This window comes from Chenopodium quinoa, unplaced genomic scaffold (assembly GCF_001683475.1).
Source record: "Chenopodium quinoa cultivar QQ74 unplaced genomic scaffold, ASM168347v1, whole genome shotgun sequence".
NCBI lineage: Eukaryota > Viridiplantae > Streptophyta > Magnoliopsida > Caryophyllales > Amaranthaceae > Chenopodium > Chenopodium quinoa.
In genome coordinates this window covers 2,722,022-2,743,909 of record NW_018745024.1, presented here as the reverse complement: position 1 = coordinate 2,743,909, position 21,888 = coordinate 2,722,022, and the positions used below count along the sequence as shown (strand labels likewise).

Sequence of the window (21,888 nt, the reverse complement as noted above, 5' to 3'; positions counted from 1 at the left end):
TTGCAACCGGTTACCAAGCATTGAACAACTAAATACTTAATAAAAGGAAATGCCCTTTAGTTTACAGCAATGTTAGAGCTTTTAAAAGTAGTCGTTACAGTTAGAAGCTGCTGTGCATAAATACTACAACTGGACTTAGAAATTTTTGGCATAATTATTTTCTTCATACAAAAAATTTGATCAGGTTCTTCAAAAAACTAAGCTCCTTCTCCTGAAACTGCAAGAAGGTTTAAAAAAATTAGTGGAGGGGTTTAGCAGTGTCATAACAGAAAGAGTATGTCAAGGCTAAGTCATGGCTATGTTCTTGGGAGTCCTTTAAGGTGTCATTGTGGACTGCTAGTGTCCAAGAGCAGGGGTTGGACTAAAAAAAATCCTGGAAGAAGGTTCATAGCCTGCTTAGATTATGATGCAGAAACTGAGAGAAGGGGATGTAAATTCTTTAGGTGGCTGGATAGGGAAGAGCCAACAAATTGGCAAACTCGAGTAATCCTAGGATTGATGGAGGATAAAGAGAAGTTAAAAAATGAATTGATTTCAATGAGAAGGGAACTTACTGAAGCTAACCATGTCTGTAGGAAAGCAAAGGCTGAGTACACTATGTTGAAGATGAAAAGGGCTGCAAAAATGAAAGTTGGGTTTAGTTGTCAAATGTGGGTAGTTGTTCTAGTCCTGCTACCTTTGTTTGTTATCTACTATGTAAGGCAGTAAAATATGCTACCTGTATTAGCTATTTCTTTGCATTTCTTCCTTTTCTTTGTGTAGTTTCTAGATCTTGTAATGGTCAACTTATTATCAATAAAATGGTAGCAGAAATTTTATTCTTGAATTTGGTCAGTAATATGTTTACCCTGAAGTGCTTTAGTTGAAATGGTGTTGTGGTGACTTGTCTGACTTTCTTGAGTACATGGAAAGTGTTGACTGCTGAAAGACTGAACTATTTGTTCTCCACCACCATAATCTGAGTAATAGGCTCTCTGTACATTAGTTGTTTTTGGTGGTCCCTGTCATGATTAGTAGCAAGATGCAGATTATTGGCCTTTTAAAGAAAAAAAAACATAAAATAATTACAGAGGACTTACAGTTGCTACTCTTTGATATCCACTTGGGTATGTATAAACTCCAACACCCCTCATGTGCATTGGTAGATCATTTGCTGGGGGTTGTTGTTGCTGTTGTTGCCTGTGTTGATGTGCTGGTCTATCTGGTGCAACATTTTTGCACCCGTTCTTGTTGTGGCCTGGCACACCACACAAGCCGCAGGTCATGACAATCCCCTTTCTCTTAAGTTTCCCTACAGCTGTGACTTCTCCTGCTTGGAGTCTTCCTTTTGTTTTTGGTCTTCCCTGTATTTTCTTGATGGTGGGAGGATGTACAATTCCATCAGAAGTGGGCCATTGCTGGGGTCCATTTAAAGGCTCAAGCAGATAATCATTAGCCTTTAAATAGGTGGACTTGCTGAAATACTCATTCACTAAAGGTTCAGGATGGTCCCCTATGTTCCAAACTGCCACAACCACATGTTTGCAGGGAATCCCACTTACTTGCCATGCCCTGCAACTACATGTTCTTTCTTGCATATTCACAACAAATCTGTCTTGTGTAGCACCTTCCCTCACACCATAACAGCACCCACCATCCCAGTAAGCATTCCAGCCCCTAGCCCAAATCTTATGCTTCTCTAGTTTTTGTTGAATTCTAGGGCATAACACCATGTCTTTGTTCTTTATTTGCTCCCTCTTTTTATGCAGCCTGTCCATAATCCCTTCCCTAATTTCCTCAAGCATGGTTAAAATTGGCTTATGTCTAGAATTTAGGATGAATGCATTAAAGACCTCACTCATGTAGTTGTCAACACTGTCACAACATGAGAGAGGACTATAAAAGGCCCTGCACCATTTTTTATAGTTTCTTTTCAATAAATCCTCTGCTGCATCATCACTAATGTCCCTCATAATCTGAAGGCTGGCATTAAAATCAGCCTCTATATTACTTTTTGCAATTTTCTAGAATTGTTTCCTGTACTCTAAGCCTCCCCCAAAGACTGTTCTGAAGTTACAGTAGACATGTCTAGCACAGACTCTGGTTTCAGCTTCAGGAAAGACCTCTGCAATTGAGGCCAACAGACCCTTCTGCTGGTCTGACATGAATGTGAACCCTGCACCTTGAGTAAGGCCTAAATCTAAACCCAACAACTCCAGAAACCATGTCCAAGAGGCTGTTGATTCAACCTCAACTACAGCCCATGCAAGGGGGAACATTTGATTGTTCCCATCCTTACCCACAGCAACTAGGAGTTTTCCACCAAAAGGGCCTTTTAGAAAACAACCATCCAAGGATATGAATGGTCTGTATCCAGCTAAGAAACCTTTTTTCAATGCTTCAAAACAAACATACAATCTCTCAAACACATTTCCATTCATTTTTAATTTCACTGTATTATTTCTGTTTGTTCTAAGTATCTCAACAGTATACCTAAGTATTAGAGCATATTGCTCCTCATACTCACCAATGATCAACTTTTGTCCTAACTTTCTTGCCCTGTATGCCATATATCTACTTACTTTCAACCCCTTCTCCAACCACACTGTCTCAATTATGTCATGAACTTTCATGTAAGGGTTCACTTTGAACTTGGACTGGACATTAGATGCCACCCAATTAGCTGTTACATGTTTGACCTTTTCTGCTCTTCCACATGTGTGCTCTCCTGTAAAAGTTTTCACAAAAAAGTTTATTTTACCTCTCTCCCAAGAGCCCCAAATCCTCCAACCACAACCTCTGTCTTTATTTTTACAGTGTGCTCCTACTTTGTCATGTGAGTTCCTAGAGAAAACTATGTCTCTATGATAACTTGTTATTTGGCATGATTTTAGGGTACTTTTGAACCTTGTTTTCGTTATTAATCGACATCAAAGTTCATTTTTATCCTATTTTTAAGAAAATTTTGTACCATCCATGCTTCACCGGTTGTTTGTGTTTTTGATGTAATGTAGCTATTTTTAGCACTATGGACATGATCAAGCATGAGTGAGCAAGGATAAGGGAAAGCTTGGTTGATAGAGCCACGGAGGAAGAAGGAGGAATGCCTTAAAGGGAAATGAAAAGCTTTTGGAGAACCTTGAAAGGTCGTTTGCGTAAGCGTCAACTTCAACCAACCATAACTTTTGATCTTATCAACCTTTTGATGAGATTCAAATTGGAGATTAAAGTTCGTCTCAAGAGCTTTCCAACAACTGGTCACAAGTCCATTTCCGACAAGAAACGTAGAAGTTACAGCTTCCCAAAGTTAAGCAGTCTAGGCAGGGCATCCTGCACGGACGTGCAAGACTGCACGTCCGTGCCAAAAGCTGCACGTCCGTGCAGACCTTGGCAAAAGCTTCTGCCTCCATTTTGGCCCTCCTGCACGTCCGTGCCAAACTTTCCACGGCCGTGCTTAGCCTTGCACGTCCGTGCCAAATCTGGCACGTCCGTGCAGACCTGCAGTCGAACTCCTTCCTTGTTTTCTCCGTCCTTTTTATTTGGGGGTCATATAAATACCCCTTTAGAGCTCATTTTTATGGGGAGGTAGTTTTTTTAGAGCTTTCCTCTTAGTTTGTAGTCTTAGAACATTAAATTCTCAAATCATTAGTTAGTTCTTAATTTTTAGCTTGGAAGCATTCAAATTCAATCATTGTAGAAAACAAAATCCACCATTGTTGCTCACTTTGAAGCTTCATAGTAACCATTTCTTACTCATCTTTTCTACTTCTCTTTACTTTGTTGTTGATTAATTGCTTAATTCTTGCATGCTTAGATTGTTAATTAGCTTAATCCTTAGTTTGAACTTGTTCATGAATTGCTTGAAATCTCTAATTGCTTTAACCTCCATGGATTGTGAGTAGTCTAAATTCTAGGGTTTGGGTAAACCCTCAATGTAGTCACTAATTACTTGTTGCATGTGCTAATTTGGTTGTTGTGGGATGATGATTAGTTTAGCTTAAGTGGTTTAATTGCTTAGTTCTTGTATATGGCCATTGCTAGAACTATTTATCCAAGCTTTCTCAACGAAGGATCGAGAGATGAACTTGAGTTAGCTCCCTTATGCTTAATTGACCCGAAATACCATGAGAATAGGGATTACCGGTCAAGGGAATGTTTATGTCATCGTGATTATGCTTTAACACTTGTTTTATGCTATGTAACCACGAGAGTAGGTTGTATTCACGATTCAAGTAATCCCTCTAGCTTGAGAGAGTAGTTGGGTGCTTTAGATGACTTCCCCTAATTTGTCCCATTAATTTACCTTGATTGTAGCATGCTAATTGTGATTTGTGATGAAGTTAAGTGGTATAACCCGAGCCCTAGATTCCTCTTAATATTGTTAATCTCCTCTTAGCTTTAGTTGAGTTGAATTAGAAGAAGTTACTCAAAACCAACCCAATTTAGAATTCATTTAGCTTATTTAAACGGTAGTACTCGGTGGTTGATTCAACGCCTCTCTTGGGTTTGACCCTTTCTTACCCTTACTATTGTTAGTGAGACCAAGATAGGAATCATTATCTTTGGTAGGCTCGACGATGGCCTATCAAATTTTGGCGCCATTGCCGGGGAGGCAAAGTCACATTGAATGTATTATTGTTGAATGAGACTAGATGTGTGTATATGTATAGTAGTTTTCTTACCTTAATTTTTGTTTATGTGTGTTTAACTTGCGATAGTCATTGCTAACGTTTTTCTTAGCTTTGTTTGACTTTGCATGACACGAAAGAGTAAGCAATCACCGCTTATTCCCGTTGATCCAGAGCTAAATAAGACTTTGAGAAACGTGAGGAGACTCTTGCAAGGCACACCCGAGTTTTCCATTGTATATTCGGATTCCGATCCGGAAGAGGTTTTTGGAGCTAACGAAGAAGATAACATGGGAGAGAATCCTCCTCAACCATTGTTAAGAGACTATGACCACCCCAACGCATTCCAACTTCGGAGTGGCATACGTCTTCCCACCACGAATGCAAACAACTTTGAGCTTTCACCTCAACTCATCCGCATGATTCAAAGCGATCAATTTTGGGGTAGTCCTTATGAGTGTCCTTTTTCTCATTTGGACAACTTTCTTGAATTGTGTACAACTATCAAGCAAAACAACATTTCGGAAGAGTTTATTCAGATGCACATGTTTCAATTCTCCCTTCGAGACAAAGCAAAGCATTGGTTGAGAACGGTTGAAGAGGGATTGTTGAGTACTTGGGATGAGGTGACTAGAGCTTTTCTTGGGAAGTATTTACCTCCCGAGAAAACCGCTGAATTAAGACGGAAGATCACAAACTTCAACCAAGAGGTTGATGAAACTTTGAGTGAAGCATGGGAGCGGTTCAAAGATTATACTAGAGCATGCCCTCACCACGGTTTCACCTCATGGATCATAGTGCAAAGCTTCTATGATGGTCTTACTCCTACCTCAAGGGCCAACCTTGATTCGGGAGCCGGAGGTAGCCTTAAAAAGCTATCGGTTGACGAGGCCTACAAAATGATTGAGGAAGTGGCTAAGCATTATGCTTATGGAGGTGATAAAAGGCAAGGTCAACCCAAGAAGGGCGGTAAGCATGATCTTGAAGCAATAGATCTTATTGCTTCAAAGGTTGATATGTTAGCTCGAAAGCTAGATCAAGTGAACAATGTGCCCGGTAGCTCCTCTCCACAAGTCATGTCTTGTGAGACTTGTGGAGGAAATGACCACTTGGCATCCTATTGCAACACTACAACGGAGCATGTGGCTTCACTTGGTAGGAATGATCCTTACTCCCAAACTTTTAACCAAGGTTGGAAAAAACATCCAAATTTTGGGTGGAAACAACCCAATCAAGCTCCCCCTCCTCAAAACAATTACAACCAAGCTCCTCCTTACAATCAACCCCCTCCACAACAACAAGCACCCTATCGCCACCCCAATCAAAGAGACAATTTCCAACAAAGACCCCAATACAATCAAGCCCCTCCTCCTCCAAAATCCAACATTGAATCCGTTTTGGAAACCTTCATGACCCAACAAATCAAAATCAATGGGGAAGTTAGTAGCTCAATTCAACAACTCCAAGCACACAACAAGATGATTGAAAGTCAATTATCTCAAATTGCACAACAAGTTGGGTGCACCTCTAACCCCGGTGGTCAATTTCCAAGCACATTGGTAATGAATCCAAAAGAGCAAGCGAAATCAATCACCTTGATTATGGAAGGGGGGTATGAAACTCCAATTATGAGAGAAAATGTTGCAAAAAGGGAGATGAGGGAGATAGTTGGGTAGATGAAAGTGAGTTTGAAAATGAAGTGAGTGAGAAGGCAAGAGGAAGGTCAAAAATGAGTGATGAGGGTGCCTCAAAGAGAGATGAGGGAGAAGTGAAGAGTCAAGCTCCATTGAGAGCATATGAGCCTCATATTCCATTCCCTCATAGAATGATAGAGAAGAAGCTAAATGAGAAACTTTCTAAGTTCCTTGATGAAATGGAAGGACTTTAATCAAACATTCCACTTCTCCATGCTTTGTCTCAAATACCTACATATGCAAAGTTTTTGAAAAATATTCTTTCTAACAAGAGTAGGCTTGAGGAGAGTGATTCTATCTCTCTTCCAACGGAGATAAGTGCTATTCCTCAAAATGAGCTTCCCGAGAAGTTTGGTGACCCCGGTAGTTTTGCTATACCGGTTAAGGTTGGAGATCTTGAATCAACAAATGCTTTGTGTGATCTTGGGGCTAGTGTTAGCCTTATGCCTCTCCCTATGTCAAAAAGATTAATTCTTGGGGAGATTAGCCCCACCAAAATGTCAATCCAACTAGCCGACCGCTCGGTTAAAGTCCCATTGGGAGTCTTGAATGACATCCCAATTCAAGTGGGGAAGGTTCTTGTGCCTTGTGATTTTGTAATCATGGAGATGGATGATGATTTCAAAATTCCTCTCATATTGGGTAGGCCCTTTTTGAAAACCGCGGGTGTTAATATTGACATGAAACAAGGGCGGCTTACCTTACATGTTGGGCATGAAAGAATCTCTTTCTCATTTCCGGAAACGTTGAATGACCCCATGGTTAAACAAGTTCATCGAGTTGATGTTTTGGTTAATATTTTGAAAGAAGACATGGAGGAGTCACAAGATGAATCGACTCATGCTCCGGAGGTGAAAAAGCAAGAGAGAGCCAAGAAGAAAAAGAAAAACAAGATCAAGTTGATAGACAAGATGTTTGGTTGCATTTCTAGTGATGATAGCAATGTGATTATTTTGCCTAAGGAAAATGGCAAGTGTGTGGGAACAATGAGATGGGTCAAAAAGGTGTGCCTTGACCCTCCCTAATTTTGGATAGCGCAATGTCGTCAAGCTAGTGACGTTAAAGAAGCGCTTCCGGGAGGCAACCCGAATATTTTTGTAGTGGATTAACTTAAAAAAAAAAGAAAAAAAAAAGAAAAAACAAAAGAAGAAAAAAAAACAGCACAAAGTGCATGTCTTCCAACAACAACCAACAGGAACAAAGGTACCAAGGAGGTTCAAGCGTCGAAGAAAACCCGATCCTTGAGTTAGTCTTCTTTCTCCTTTTTTTTATGAGCTTTTATTGCTTAACATTGAGGACAATGTTTATGATAACTTGGGGGGAGTCATTTGCATGCCTTCTTGACATGTTGGTTTGTTTGGTTGCATTTGTTTTGGTTGTTTCATTTCCCTAATTTCCAAGGCCCTTAATCCAATTTTAGCTTCCTTGAAATCCAAACCTCTTGTCATGTGAATATTAGTGTTCCCTCTCTAGTTAGTAATGTGAATATTTTCGCTTTCTCTTCAAAAAAAAAATGATGAAAAAATTGAAAAATTAAAAAAAAAATTTGCCCAAGGTTGAGACTCAAATGACAATGCTTATACGTTTTTCTTGCTTGACTCTTGAGCGATGAGTACTAGTTCTCTTAGAAGGGTGTATGCAAGAGATGGGGTCATTTAGAGGTCTATTAATCTTGATTGCATTAGTGTATATGAAATGAAATCCAATGAATGCTCAATTGCACACCCAGTATAGGATATTGTCTAATTCGCTCAAGTAGGATATGTTTGAATTGAATTGCGGTCCCTTGTGCCCTTAATGTGCCTCCTTTCCTCCCCGAAATTAAACTCTATTAGGGAATTGGTTATATTTGTATCATGTGTAATAAGTGGCATAATAAGTCACATGTTATTAATAAAAGAAAGAGTCGCTCACAGTTAAAAGAGGCGAGAGCATTGAAAGTTGAAAAAAAAAAGAAGAAAAGAAGAGCATAGAACAATGAATAAAAAGGGAGACTCTCGAAAATTATCAAATTTTTCTTCTTTAGAGGTCAACTAGTGGATGCCTCCCACACCTTGTTTACATCATTGTTTCTTATGAAATTCCAGAGTTAGAGTGTAGTTAAGAGGCCTTGGGTGTGCATTTTGGTAAGTGGACTAGCATTTTGAGATTTTATAACCGAAAAAGGGCTTGTTGAAACTTTGGAATATCTAGGTGTGCTCTAATGAACTAGTAAAAGGTCTAAAGAAGTATCCTAGTGAAATCTTGCTTAGTCCTCCTCTTTACCCCCAACTCATGTGCACATTTGTATGATTGGTAATTCTTGAAAGTCGCTCATTTGTCTTGCTTGAGATTTATATCTCGATGAGTTGACTTGGGTGATAATAACATCGGAACTTGTGTAGTTTGATAGTTTTGTTGTGGTTTGTGTGAGTTGTGGGTTAAGATCAATGGAAACCCTCACGAGATAAAAACTCGTCCTCTAAGGCGACTTAGAGGTTTAAATTGCTTCTCACTTGTGCTAAAAGTGATGATGGCTGTCACCATGCGGATTTGTGTATTTATGCTTCCTCCTTGTTGCCTTTCCTTGGATTGATGTTAGCAAGTCGTTTTCCTCCTTTGATTCGACATGTTTGTTTTGCTCGAGGACGAGCAAAAGCTTAGCTTGGGGGGATTTGATAACTTGTTATTTGGCATGATATTAGGGTACTTTTGAACCTTGTTTTCGTTATTAATCGACATCAAAGTTCATTTTTTATCCTATTTTTATGCAAATTTTGTACCATCCATGCTTCACCGGTTGTTTGTGTTTTTGATGTAATGTAGCTATTTTTAGCACTATGGACATGATCAAGCATGAGTGAGCAAGGATAAGGGAAAGCTTGGTTTATAGAGCCACGGAGGAAGAAGGAGGAATGCCTTAAAGGGAAATGAAAAGCTTTTGGAGAACCTTGAAAGGTCGTTTGCGTAAGCGTCAACTTCAACCAACCATAACTTTTGATCTTATCAACCTTTTGATGAGATTCAAATTGGAGATTAAAGTTCGTCTCAAGAGCTTTCCAACAACTGGTCACAAGTCCATTTCCGACAAGAAACGTAGAAGTTACAGCTTCCCAAGTTAAGCAGTCTAGGCAGGGCATCGTGCACGGACGTGCAAGATGATAGCACGTCCGTGCCAAAAGCTGCACGTCCGTGCAGACCTTGGCAGAAGCTTCTGCCTCCATTTTGGCCCTCCTGCACGTCCGTGCCAAACTTGGCCACGGCCGTGCTTAGCCTTGCACGTCCGTGCCAAATCTGGCACGTCCGTGCAGACCTACAGTCGAACTCCTTCCTTGTTTTCTCCGTCCTTTTTATTTGGGGGTCATATAAATACCCCTTTAGAGCTCATTTGTACGGGGAGGTAGTTTTTTTAGAGCTTTCCTCTTAGTTTGTAGTCTTAGAACATTAAATTCTCAAATCATTAGTTAGTTCTTAATTTTTAGCTTGGAAGCATTCAAATTCAATCATTGTAGAAAACAAAATCCACCATTGTTGCTCACTTTGAAGCTTCATAGTAACCATTTCTTACTCATCTTTTCTACTTCTCTTTACTTTGTTGTTGATTACTTGCTTAATTCTTGCATGCTTAGATTGTTAATTAGCTTAATCCTTAGTTTGAACTTGTTCATGAATTGCTTGAAATCTCTAATTGCTTTAACCTCCATGGATTGTGAGTAGTCTAAATTCTAGGGTTTGGGTAAAACCCTCAATGTAGTCACTAATTACTTGTTGCATGTGCTAATTTGGTTGTTGTGGGATGATGATTAGTTGAGCTTAAGTGGTTTAATTGCTTAGTTCTTGTATATGGCCATTGCTAGAACTATTTATCCAAGCTTTCTCAATGAAGGATCGAGAGATGAACTTGAGTTAGCTCCCTTATGCTTAATTGACCCGAAATGCCATGAGAATAGGGATTACCGGTCAAGGGAATGTTTATGTCATCGTGATTATGCTTTAACACTTGTTTTATGCTATGTAACCACGAGAGTAGGTTGTATTCACGATTCAAGTAATCCCTCTAGCTTGAGAGAGTAGTTGGGTGCTTTAGATGACTTCCCCTAATTTGTCCCATTAATTTACCTTGATTGTAGCATGCTAATTGTGATTTGTGATGAAGTTGAGTGGTATAACCCGAGCCCTAGATTCCTCTTAATATTGTTAATCTCCTCTTAGCTTTAGTTGAGTTGAATTAGAAGAAGTTACTCAAAACCAACCCAATTTAGAATTCATTTAGCTTATTTAAACGGTAGTACTCGGTGGTTGATTCGACGCCTCTCTTGGATTCGACCCTTTCTTACCCTTACTATTGTTAGTGAGACCAAGATAGGAATCATTATCTTTGGTAATCTCGACGACGGCCTATCACTCTACCTATGTGAATGGCATAATCTCTGATTGCCTTCTTAAATGTCCCACTATTCTCATAACACTGCCCCACAAAGAACTTGGAATCATTCCTCATATTTGCATCCCCACCCAATGTGCTGCTGACCTTAGTTTTCTTAGTTTCTGGTGCAACAAGATACCCAAAATCCTGATCATCATCATATTCATCATCTGATTCTGCATCAGTAAGCCCCTCTTAGTCACTGGTGTATCTATTAGGGTGCTTGCCTTTTGACTGTTCTACCCTTTTAAGCATTTCCAATTCATCATCATAAGACTTTTGTTTTATTGTATCTTCCTTAACTTATCCTAGTTCTAGCTTCAACACATTCAATGTCATCTTCATCTGACCCTTCACTATCATAATCAATAAAGGGTTCTTCAATATTTTCCAGTCCACCAGATAACAAGTCAGTAAAAGATCCACCCCCACCACCCAAACCAAAATTGTTGTCAAAGTTCATTGTATGACCAATCTCATGTTCAGTGTACACATGAATGGCCTTATACTCTAACAGCAAAGACAGAAAGGGGTCACAGCTGTTATTATCAAAACCTAAATATCTAATGCCAGTTTTAAAGTCCTTCCTTGGGTCTAAAAAGTGAACTTTAACAATATCAATGTGTCCCAAACTATTCACTATTTCTTTCATGTATTTACCATCAACACACTCTGGTATATCTTCAAATATACTAATTCTGCCCCCCACGTAACTCATGTCATCATCAAACACCCATTCCCCTCCATGATGAACAATGACACAAGGTTTCAAGTCCATTTCTGTCAACATACAAGAGTAGGAAAAATGAATTATGTTTGCATACTCTATTTATGTTCAAGAGTGTTTGCATATTTGCATAATTTTGTTTTAGAGTGTTTGCATAATTTAGTTCAAGAGTCATTGCATATTTATGTCTTGTTCAAGAGTGTATGGTCCACATTTTTTTTGCATAATACTTGAATACAATATATGATCATTTGCTCAACATAAACATCAATATATGACCAATTGCACATATATTAAACAACAATATTTGATCATTTGCACAGATAATAGACATCAATCATAACATAATAATAATAAGCTTCATTCATATTATATATTCAAATTAGATAATTACATCCATTTGTTCAAAAGGGTAAGCTTCATCCTATAGCTTACCAAAACACCTACCAAATATACTCACTGTCAAGGGAGTGAAAAGTCCAAAATCTAACCTAGAAACCTTGTCACAATACCCTAATTCCCTTGACAGTGGAAAGTCCTATCGTAAGTACAACTTAAATAAACTTAAAACATAAACATCAGAAGCTTAAACTAGAAGCATCATCCCCAAAAAAAGCCTAAGTCTGCTGCATCCAGCCCCCCTGCACCCACGCCCCTATGGCATCTCATCGCCATACAACAAGGGGAAACCGTCGAAGTAGACAGCAATGTCCTTGCTTAGCCATGTGTGGAGGTCACGGTCGTTGTTGTACAGCAAATCCCTGAGCACCCACTCCTGAATTTGAGCCCTAGGACCATAGAAAGGGTAATGAAAGTGCAGGTGGCGTAGGCGCCACCACATCCTCCACCTCTTGCAGGTCTGCTCGACGCCTATCCTGCCAACCAAGTCCACCTTGGAGAAGATGTGAGTGACCAAGATCTCGTGATGGCTCATGAGTGGGTGGGCCTCAGCAAGTGCGTCCATACCTAGGTTGGTCAAGAATTCCATTAGAAATGGTTCAGGGCTCTTACTACATACTTAATCACTAGTTCATGGTATAATTAAGATAAAAATAAAAGCATAATCGATGTTAATTAAACTAATCAACAAAGCACCCCAAGCTTTAAACCTTTAACCATTTCAGATCCCCGACAATAACATAAAAAAATCAATTTTACAACACCCCACACACATTATCTCACTTTCACCAACAAAAGACAAGCTTCAACTTTTCTAAAAAAGACAATTTTCCTTTTTTAAGTACGGAGTATAAACTACAAAAACGTGCAAAAACAAGCGATCAACAGCACAAAATCACAAGCATTAAACAGTATGAGACAAAGTCAAGGAATATGCCTTCTCCAGAAGCAAGTCTTCGTGCTTTTCCAGCGTATCCCTCAGCTAGTCTGCAGTTAGGCCAAGACATTAATGGCGTACTCTATTCTTCTCCTTACTCAAAGTAGTTTTTTTTTAGGAAAGTTGTTGTACAAGCTGAAGTACACTACTTCCCTTAAATAGACAGATGAGGCTTATTGGAGAAGCTTCTGGGAAGTTAATCCTGATCGCTCATTTCTCCCGCTCAATTTACTCTGTTTTGGGAGAAGTGCAGCCTCGGGTGTTGTTCCCTAGAAGCCATCATTACATACCTGCAGCATATTCTTATATATTTTTTTTCCAATTAACTTGCTAATTACCTGCTACAATAAGTCACCCACCGGAAAAGTAACCTCCGACCGGTTTCAGTACCCAACTTGCAACAAAGCAAAGTTGGGTACCCAATTTTCAACAAAGGCAAAAGTTCAGTACCCACTTTTTATAATAACTCAACATTTGTCATATATATATATAGAATTGAGATCATGTGAGAACCAAGGTGAATAATAGGAACTAAGAACCAATCTCAGCCATTGATCGCACTCAATCTGAGAGCTCACGTTTCACCCGCATTCATTAATGGCATTTTCGTAATTATGCGTTTTTTGCAACTTTTTTTCCAGTTTTTAAACTTTTAAGGCAATTTCATTTACTTTATGACCGATTTCATTTGCTTTTACTAAATTTTCATTTACTTTTTAGAAATGAAACTGGGAATCAGTTTATAACATTCAAATATTACAAAAATGCCATTAATGACACGGGAAGCATGTGAGCCGTCGGATTAACATGATCTAAGGGCCTAGATTAGTTCCTAGTTCTTATTTTAGCCTTAGTTCCGTCGGATTAACATGATCTAAGGGCCTAGATTAGTTCCTAGTTCTTATTTTAGCCTTAGTTCTCATTATAACTTGGTTATATATATATATATGGCTCACATTGCACCCGCTCTCATTAATGGCATTCTTGTAATTTCGTTGTTTTAAAACTTTTTTCCACTTTTTTAACTTTTAAGGCAATTTTATTTACTTTAAGACTGATTTCATTTACTTTTACTATACTTTCATTTATTTTTGAGAAATAAAACTAGAAACTACTTTATAAAGTTAAAATATTACAAAAATGTCATTATTGACACGGGAAGCATGTGAGCCGTCCGATTAACATGATCTAAGGGCCTAGATTAGTTCCTAGTTTTTATTTTAGCATTGGTTCTCATTATAACTTGGAATATATATATATATATATATATATATATATATATATATATATATATATATATATATATATAATGGATATCAACTTGAATGATAAAAGCAGACATGAATTTAGATTTATAATCACTTAGGTGGATATGAATGTTTGAATACATACACACCATGGGTAATGGATGGAACTGGGTATCGAAACTTTAAGTGAGATGGGGAAGAGGAGGTAACCACACCCATACCGCCCGTTTAATATCCTTATTTATTAGTCGCTCCATTTGTAAATTAAAGTCATATTTGCCCTTTGCACACGTAATAAAAATAAATAGATAGTTCATGTATTCTAGTTTGATTGATTATTAAATGAGATTAATAACAAGAAATAGTACGTTCTTTTTATCATTTAATATAATTAATTATAGATATCCACTCCCTCCATCCCTTACTGATAGTCCCTTATGACCAATTTTAGGTCTCAAAATGATAGTCCCATTTACTTTTAAATTACCATTAATATCATTTTTTTATCAAAATTCTCTCCAATTTACAATAATATTTATGCAAATATAATATCCCATGTAAATTTTGTTTTCTCATGTACTTTTATAACTTTCTCTCTCTACTTTTTTATATACCCAATGTAAATTTACCTTTTTAATGTACTTTACTACTTATTTATTTTATTAATTCCCGTGAAAATTGCCCATAAGGGACTATCATTAAGGGACGGAGGGAGTATATACATACTTATATATTAAAAAGTGTATCTAAAAATGTTTATGTACTACCTAGATCTGCACTAGCATTGCACCACGTCACCATTAGCATTGCAACAATTATTCTATGTCATTATTAATGAGAATAAAAATACATCTTTTCTACAAGATTTAAACACTAAATTAAGGGTGTGTTCGGCAAAATATAGATGTGTAGGTAGTTGTTATCTATGAAGGTAGATTTTAGCTGTGTAGGTAGCTTTTGGCTATCAACAAGTTGCCGTTGTGAAAATAGATAATTGAGGTGTGAGTGTTTGGTAAAGTAGCGGTTGACTAGCTGTTACATATAAAAATCAATATTTTACATTTAAAACTATAGATTAAATTTTCAACCGTTACCTCTACTTTCAAAAGATAACATTTCTAACTTTTCATAAAAGCTACTTCCACCACTAAAAGCTACCCTAATCACTACTATGCCAAACACTCATACTTTTTGTTAAGTAGTGGTTTGACCAAGTCAAACCACTAAAAGCTACTCAAATGCTAGCACCGAACACGCCCTAAACCTCATGGATATAAGATAAAAAATCTTCCATCTTAACCAATAATAATTTATGTCCTCTGTATAAAGAAATATATCTATAAGTAAACACAAAAAGAAAGGATAAAAGAATAATTACGTAGCCTAGAAAAATCTTCGCACAATTGTACTAAGGTGATTATGCAATGTGGCCTATAAAGTGGTAACGAAGGTCATTGTAAATTGTCTCAAGCCGTTCCTCCCTAGCTTGATTTCTAACACTCAAGCTAGCTTTGTTTCGGGTCGCTAAATAACGGATAATATTGTGATTAATCAAGAGGTGATTCACTCTATGAAAAGAAAACAAGGGGCGAAGGGTTACATGGCGATCAAGATTGATTTTGAAAAATCCTATGATAGGCTAAGATAGTCATTCATTCGAGACACGATGGTGAAAATGATTTCCTGATTTGATGATTGAAGTAATAATGGAGTGCATTATTTCCGCTTCACTTCAAGTTCATTGGAATGGTGAACCCTCACAAAGCTTTAAGCCTAGTAGAGGTATCCGCCAAGGCGACCTGTTCTCACCATACTTATTTGTTATATACTATGTATGGGGAGATTTTACCTAACCATTGAAGAGGACATTGTAAACAAAAGGTGGAAGTCAATTAGAGCTAGTAGAGATGGTCCCAAGCTATCTAATTTGTTCTTTGCGAATGATATCATCCTATTTGCGGAGGCTAGTGAGGACCAAGCTTCGATTGTGCACTGTTGTTTGGAAAGGTTTTGTCAAGCTTTGGGTCAAAAAGTGAGTCTCGCCAAATCTAGGGTGTATTTTTCTGCGAATGTTGATGAGAATACATGAAATACAGTTAGCTCTGCCCTCCAAATGGATGCGACAGAAGACCTTGGGATGTACTTGGGAATGCCCACCTTAACGAGTAAAGTCACAAAGGCCACTTTGAGTCACTTGTGTAAGAAGATTGATAAGAGATTGGCGGGGTAGAAGACCGAGTACTTGTCATTAACAGGAAGAATGACACTTGCGAATCCACTTTATCTACAATGTCACACTACTCTATGCAGACAGCAATAATTTGAAAGGCCACATGTGAAGAGATTGATAAAAAAAACTCGAAAATTTATTTGGGGAGGAAGTAAGGAAAAGCGTGTGGTTCATCTTATTTTCTAGTAATTACTTCAAGAGCCTAAGGAAAAGGGGGGATTTGTATTTATTCGGCTAAGCAAGCGAATGCAGCGTTCTAGACTAAATTAGGGTGGAGAATGCTATCAGAGCCCAACTCCCTTTGGTCTCGTGTGTTGAGGGCTAAATATTGTAAAGGTCACTGCGACGTTGATATGTTCGAGCCAAAAGCTGGAATATCTAATGTTTGGAGTGGAATTACGGAGAACGCAAAAATCTTGAATGAGGTAGTCAAAGTAGCAGTAGGAAATGGGATGAAAACTCTTTTTTGGGACCATAAATGGGCTACGGATGAACCCTTTAAGTAATCTTGTAGTGCAATTTCTTCCTATGAAATTAGCAGGGGTAATTGTTGAAGAGATGAATAAGAAGGATTCAACTAAGTTGAGGCCACAAAGAATCAACTTACTATTTAAAATAAAAGGAAAATGGAAAAGAAACAATTACAATTAAAAAAAAAAAGTAAAAAGGGGGGGGGGAGCCCTCACAATAAAGTAAAAAAAGTTTTTTTTTGGGGGGGGACTTCATGTCAGTAACTACCATTCTTTTCCTCCCTAAATTTTCAATGGCATTTTGCGATCCGCCACAAAAATTATGGAGGGGATAATTTCCCCAAAATTTTCCCTCCCAAATTTTCTACCAAAAAGTAATGGAATTTTCACCCAATCGAACTCTATTGCTAAAGACGCCCCAAAAATTGAATATTGAAGCGATAAGGAAAAGCCCCAAAATACAGGGGTGAAAGAGTGAAATTACACGATAATTAAACGAGCTAAACGAGTTTGGACAATCCAAGAAATTGTGGGAGCAGATCTGGTTCAGTTACCGAAATGGAAGTTGGTAAATGGGTGAACAAACAAAGTGAGATGAATGAGGTTAGTCTTTATTTGTTGCATGTGATTAAATATGTAAACATAAATTTGAATTGTTCATAAATTGCTCAGTTAACACTTGGTTAAATTATTATTTGAAAATCGTTAATTATGTAGTGAGAAAGTGAAGAATAAGGTTAAATTTTGTTTGAATGTTAGTTTGTTTGTTATTTAAGTAATTATAAGTTGTAAAACATCAGTGGCAGATCCAGGAATTAATAAATGGGGGTCCAAAATAAACTTTCAGCTTAATAAATGTACGAACAACAAGGTAAGGAGATGTCAAAAATACATCATCGAAAATACAAATCGTATGTTTTTAATAATACAAACAAAATACATTCATAAGGAGGAAAACGAAGTAAAACTTTTTAAAAAATTAAGAAAATTAGGTCGGTTGGCGCTATCAAAGTAGGCAGTTGCGGTGGGGTGGGACGGCAATAGTAGTGTAAGACTAGTCAGTATATCTAGGCATTTAGTGTTTGAGGCATTTGAGTTAGAGAGATAAAATTCAATACGGGGTAAGGGTTTTGTGAAAAGGGTGATTGTACAAGAATTTTTAAAATTAAAAAAAATTTAAAATTGCTTTTTATATTCCCTAATTCATGTGAAACGCTTAGGAGAAATAAGGAGTCAGTACCTGTTTGTCACTAATGTAGCAGACATATTTGGAATGGGGGTCCAAATTTTTGGGGTTATAGACCTGATTTTTATTTTTTTTTTTATTTACAAAATAGGGATGCAGGTGCTCACCACACGGGCTTAATAAGTCAGCCTCTGTAAAGCACTGGAATTAATAGGAAATTGGAATTAGTAGTAGGCAATTGATTTATATTTGGATCTGGTTAAGTATTGAGGATTCTTTTTTGTTATATTTCATTTATGTTATATTAAATGCCATATATGTCTATCAAAAAATGAAGTTTCTCCATAATTTTGCTAGAGTGTAGCTCCTGTTGTGATGTTCTTGCTGTGTTGTTATTGTTCTTGTATTATGATGACTATTAGTAATAAGAAAAGAGTTGGTTTATATTATTTTTTGTTTTGGGTTGTTTTTGGGTAGCAGATTGATTGTGATTTGAGTGCTAGGGCATGGAGGAAGAGACAGTATTTTGTAGCCTCAAATAGTTCAAAGAGTGATGAAAGTTCATAAGGTGATTTGAATGACGATGGATAGGAGGGTATTGACTTGAATAAGGAGCCTCATGTTGAATGTACCATTACCGGGGAAGGGACCATTACTAGGGAGGGTGTCGACTTTAATGATGAGTGTAGTATGGGTTCACATAGTGCAGGCTCAGAGAGTTCAGGGTTAGGTAGAGAGGCTACTTCATTACCTCATCCAAAAGTACGTAGATGGTGTTTGGCACTTGGCATGACATGATAAGTTTTATTGAGGTTATGGGAAGCAAGAAGGATTTGGTGTTGTGTGTATAAATGGTGGGAAGCCAGCCTTAGAAAATGCGAGGAAGTTAAATTCATTTTGCACTTATGTTTAGAAGTGCAAGTGCTATGGTAAGACAACTTATAGGAGGAGGGTTAATGGAAAAAGGGTTGTGGTGAAGGAAGAACCATTTGTGAAGAAGAAGACTAAAAAATTCAATTGTCTAGTTATGATTTATGGTTAAGGTAATGATGAAGGTGGTTGGCAAATCAAGAAGGTTTTTAATGAGCACAATCATAAATTCAATCTTGAGTTATCCAAATTCATTGCTATGTATAGAAAGGAAAATATTACAAAGCATTTGGAGCATAAGATTGAAAATTACCATGGATTTATTCGGTAGGTCAAATTTTAAACAATATGGCAAGCCAAAGAAATGGTGTTAAGAATATAACGTAGGATTCACAAAAAAATATATTCATGTAGGGAATATTTCAAGCTTTAATCCCACTAGCTTGAACCCCACTGTGATCATACACTAAAGTACGGTGGCGTCCAAAAGGGAAGAAGATAGAGCAAAAGAGTCGCCAACAAGTTTTAGGAACTTGTAAACCGTTCACAGGGTGAAGGTTACACCCCTTAACGATCCAAGAGATCATCAACTCCATAAGCTCTTGAACCAAATAAGGGTTTGGGGATGAAGGTACAAATCCAACCTAAAAGAGATTGAACCTGCCCTAATAATAGGCCTCTACTTTATTCTGATCGTATTCATGTGCGCTTTCTGACTAACATGAAATCAATAGGATTAACCCTAAACCTGTTTATCTATGTTGGTTGAATATTAATGCACAAATAAACTATTATTGGCGATCACTTGAATTATAATCAAATTAACCCTAAAAAGATTATTAATTATCTTATTAAGCATGATTACAAGTACCAAATTCCCTTTAAACATGCATAAAAGGTGTGATCAAGCAATAAAAATAATATCAAGCAACCCAATAAATAATCAATATCATGAATAACAATTAATAATCATATCATAATAATAATAATAATCATAATCATCATAAATAAAATAATCCTCATCAAAATAATAATAATAATATTCATAATCATGTTCATGTTAATATTAAAGCATAATAGAAATAGCAAGATCCTAGGCATGATACTAACAAGATTAATAACAAAACCTAGCATGTCACTAAGCAATAAAAATCAAATCTTTAACCCTAACATGATACTAACAATCATAAATATTAGGAAGAACATAGAAAGCATCGCAGGAATCATATTTAATATATTTGATATTATAAATTTTTCCCTAAACATGATACTAGGAATATCATAATAACAATATAAAACTGATTTCTACATCATAATATCAATAAATTAATTAAAGTACTTACTTTGATGCCTCGTACCTCTTTCTAATAACAAAATACACACGTTAGTAACTTCAAGGAAAATAATAATCAAACAATTAAATTAAATAATTGAAAGAGAGATTTGGGACCAAACCCTCAGAAATTAAACCTTTCACGTCTAGGGCGAAGGCAACTTCGAATATGGCTAGGTGTATCTAAGTCTTGCGAATACGGAATTTTGTATTTGAGAAAAGGCTAGTTTTGAAAGAGAGAAAGAGAGAAAATAATCAAGAAAATCTTGATGAGAGTTGGTGAAAATTGGTGAATGAAAACGGAGTTTTTAATATGTTATTTATAGAGAAAATCATCCAAAAAGATAAAATTAACAAAACAGAGCATTGGCGCAACTGAAACAAGATTGGCGCGCCTAAAACAGAGCTGGCGCCACACCAGTTATTGGCGCCAGGCGCCAATGGCTGGCGCCAGGCCTGGTTCCAGGCGCTGATTTCAGAAATTCATGCGTTTTTGTTTTTATCATATCTTTTGATCCGAAAGTCAAAATAAGGCATATATTATGTCGTTGGAAAGCTCTTAAAGTATAATTTCCAACCCAATTAGAATCAGATTAAAATATTTTGTAGATAAAAAGATATAGCCAAAATAGTGGAAGGATGTCAGTTTTGGATAAAGTTTCATGTCTCATTCATATCTTTTTCATTATTACTCGGATTTAATATTATAATATATCAGTGGAAAGATAATTTCACGATCTATCCAACCATATAAAATTTGGATAAATATTATGAGGCACGAAAATAAAATCTGAATATATTCCACTTCGTACAAAACAAGGATTCTTAAAAGGAGTAGTTTTATTCAATTTCAAACTCTTTAAAACATAATTATCAATCCTAACTCCATTAGGATTTAAAAGAACCTTTTAGAGTATTCTAAAAGACTATAATCAATCCTAATAGCTTTAGGAATGATAATTAATAATAGGTCCTCCTCTAGATCATTGGGCCGCATATAAAAAACCAAATCAGGCCCAGTTTAGTATTTTGGCCATAACTTCCTCGATATTCATCGGAATTGGGCTTATAATATATCGTTGGAGAGGTATTTTCAAACCCCATCCAACTACACTATTATTGGACCCATATCATGGACCAAACAAACTGGATTGGCTGTTTTCTTAAAAATAAGTTTTCAAAAACAGAGAGAGGAGAAAAGAATTAAAACTATTTGCAACACTAGACTTTCCACACTTTCACTTCATTCGATTATGATTCGACGTGAAAGGGACTCATCACTGGGTTTGGTTTTGGGGAGACACAAATGGGTTTCTACAGAAGCCCCACTTTGACTGAGTTTGGAGAAACGCAAGTTTCGAAAACAAAAGTCAAAGTATCGATAGGGACAGAGAATGATTCAGAACGTTCTGCGATCCTAAACCACTCTTGTAACGCCGATACCTGCAAACTAGCGTTAGTTAAACAGATAAAAGAGTTAAGAAACGCGTATCTTGCACCGTCAAGCACACGTCTCTAAAAGTAACCGATTTGATGTCGCTTTACTGTTGTTTTGATGACCTCCTGCAAGCTAGAGAATGCCATCCTGCTTGAAAACCGCTACGCCTGTAACTGCTTCCAATTTCGAAGATTGCTTCGCCTGAAACGATCCTCCTCCACTTTGATAATATCCCACATCCAAGGGAATACTACCGAAGATTATTTCTCTTGAAACAATCCTCATCTGCATTGATAATATTCCACATCCAAGGGAATACTATCGAAGATTGCTTCTCTTGAAACA

The 21,888-nt window shown here is 37.1% G+C and overlaps 2 protein-coding genes across 2 annotated transcripts; both read left to right on the top strand.

Moving 5' to 3' along the window:
- Positions 1-276: 276 nt before the first annotated feature.
- LOC110708819 lies at positions 277-708 on the top strand. The gene has a single exon (XM_021887045.1). The coding sequence runs from the start codon at positions 277-279 to the stop codon at positions 706-708; it is 432 nt and encodes a 143-aa protein (XP_021742737.1).
- Positions 709-4,897: 4,189 nt separating this feature from the next.
- Positions 4,898-6,283, top strand: LOC110708818. The gene has a single exon (XM_021887044.1). The coding sequence runs from the start codon at positions 4,898-4,900 to the stop codon at positions 6,281-6,283; it is 1,386 nt and encodes a 461-aa protein (XP_021742736.1).
- Positions 6,284-21,888: the final 15,605 nt, after the last annotated feature.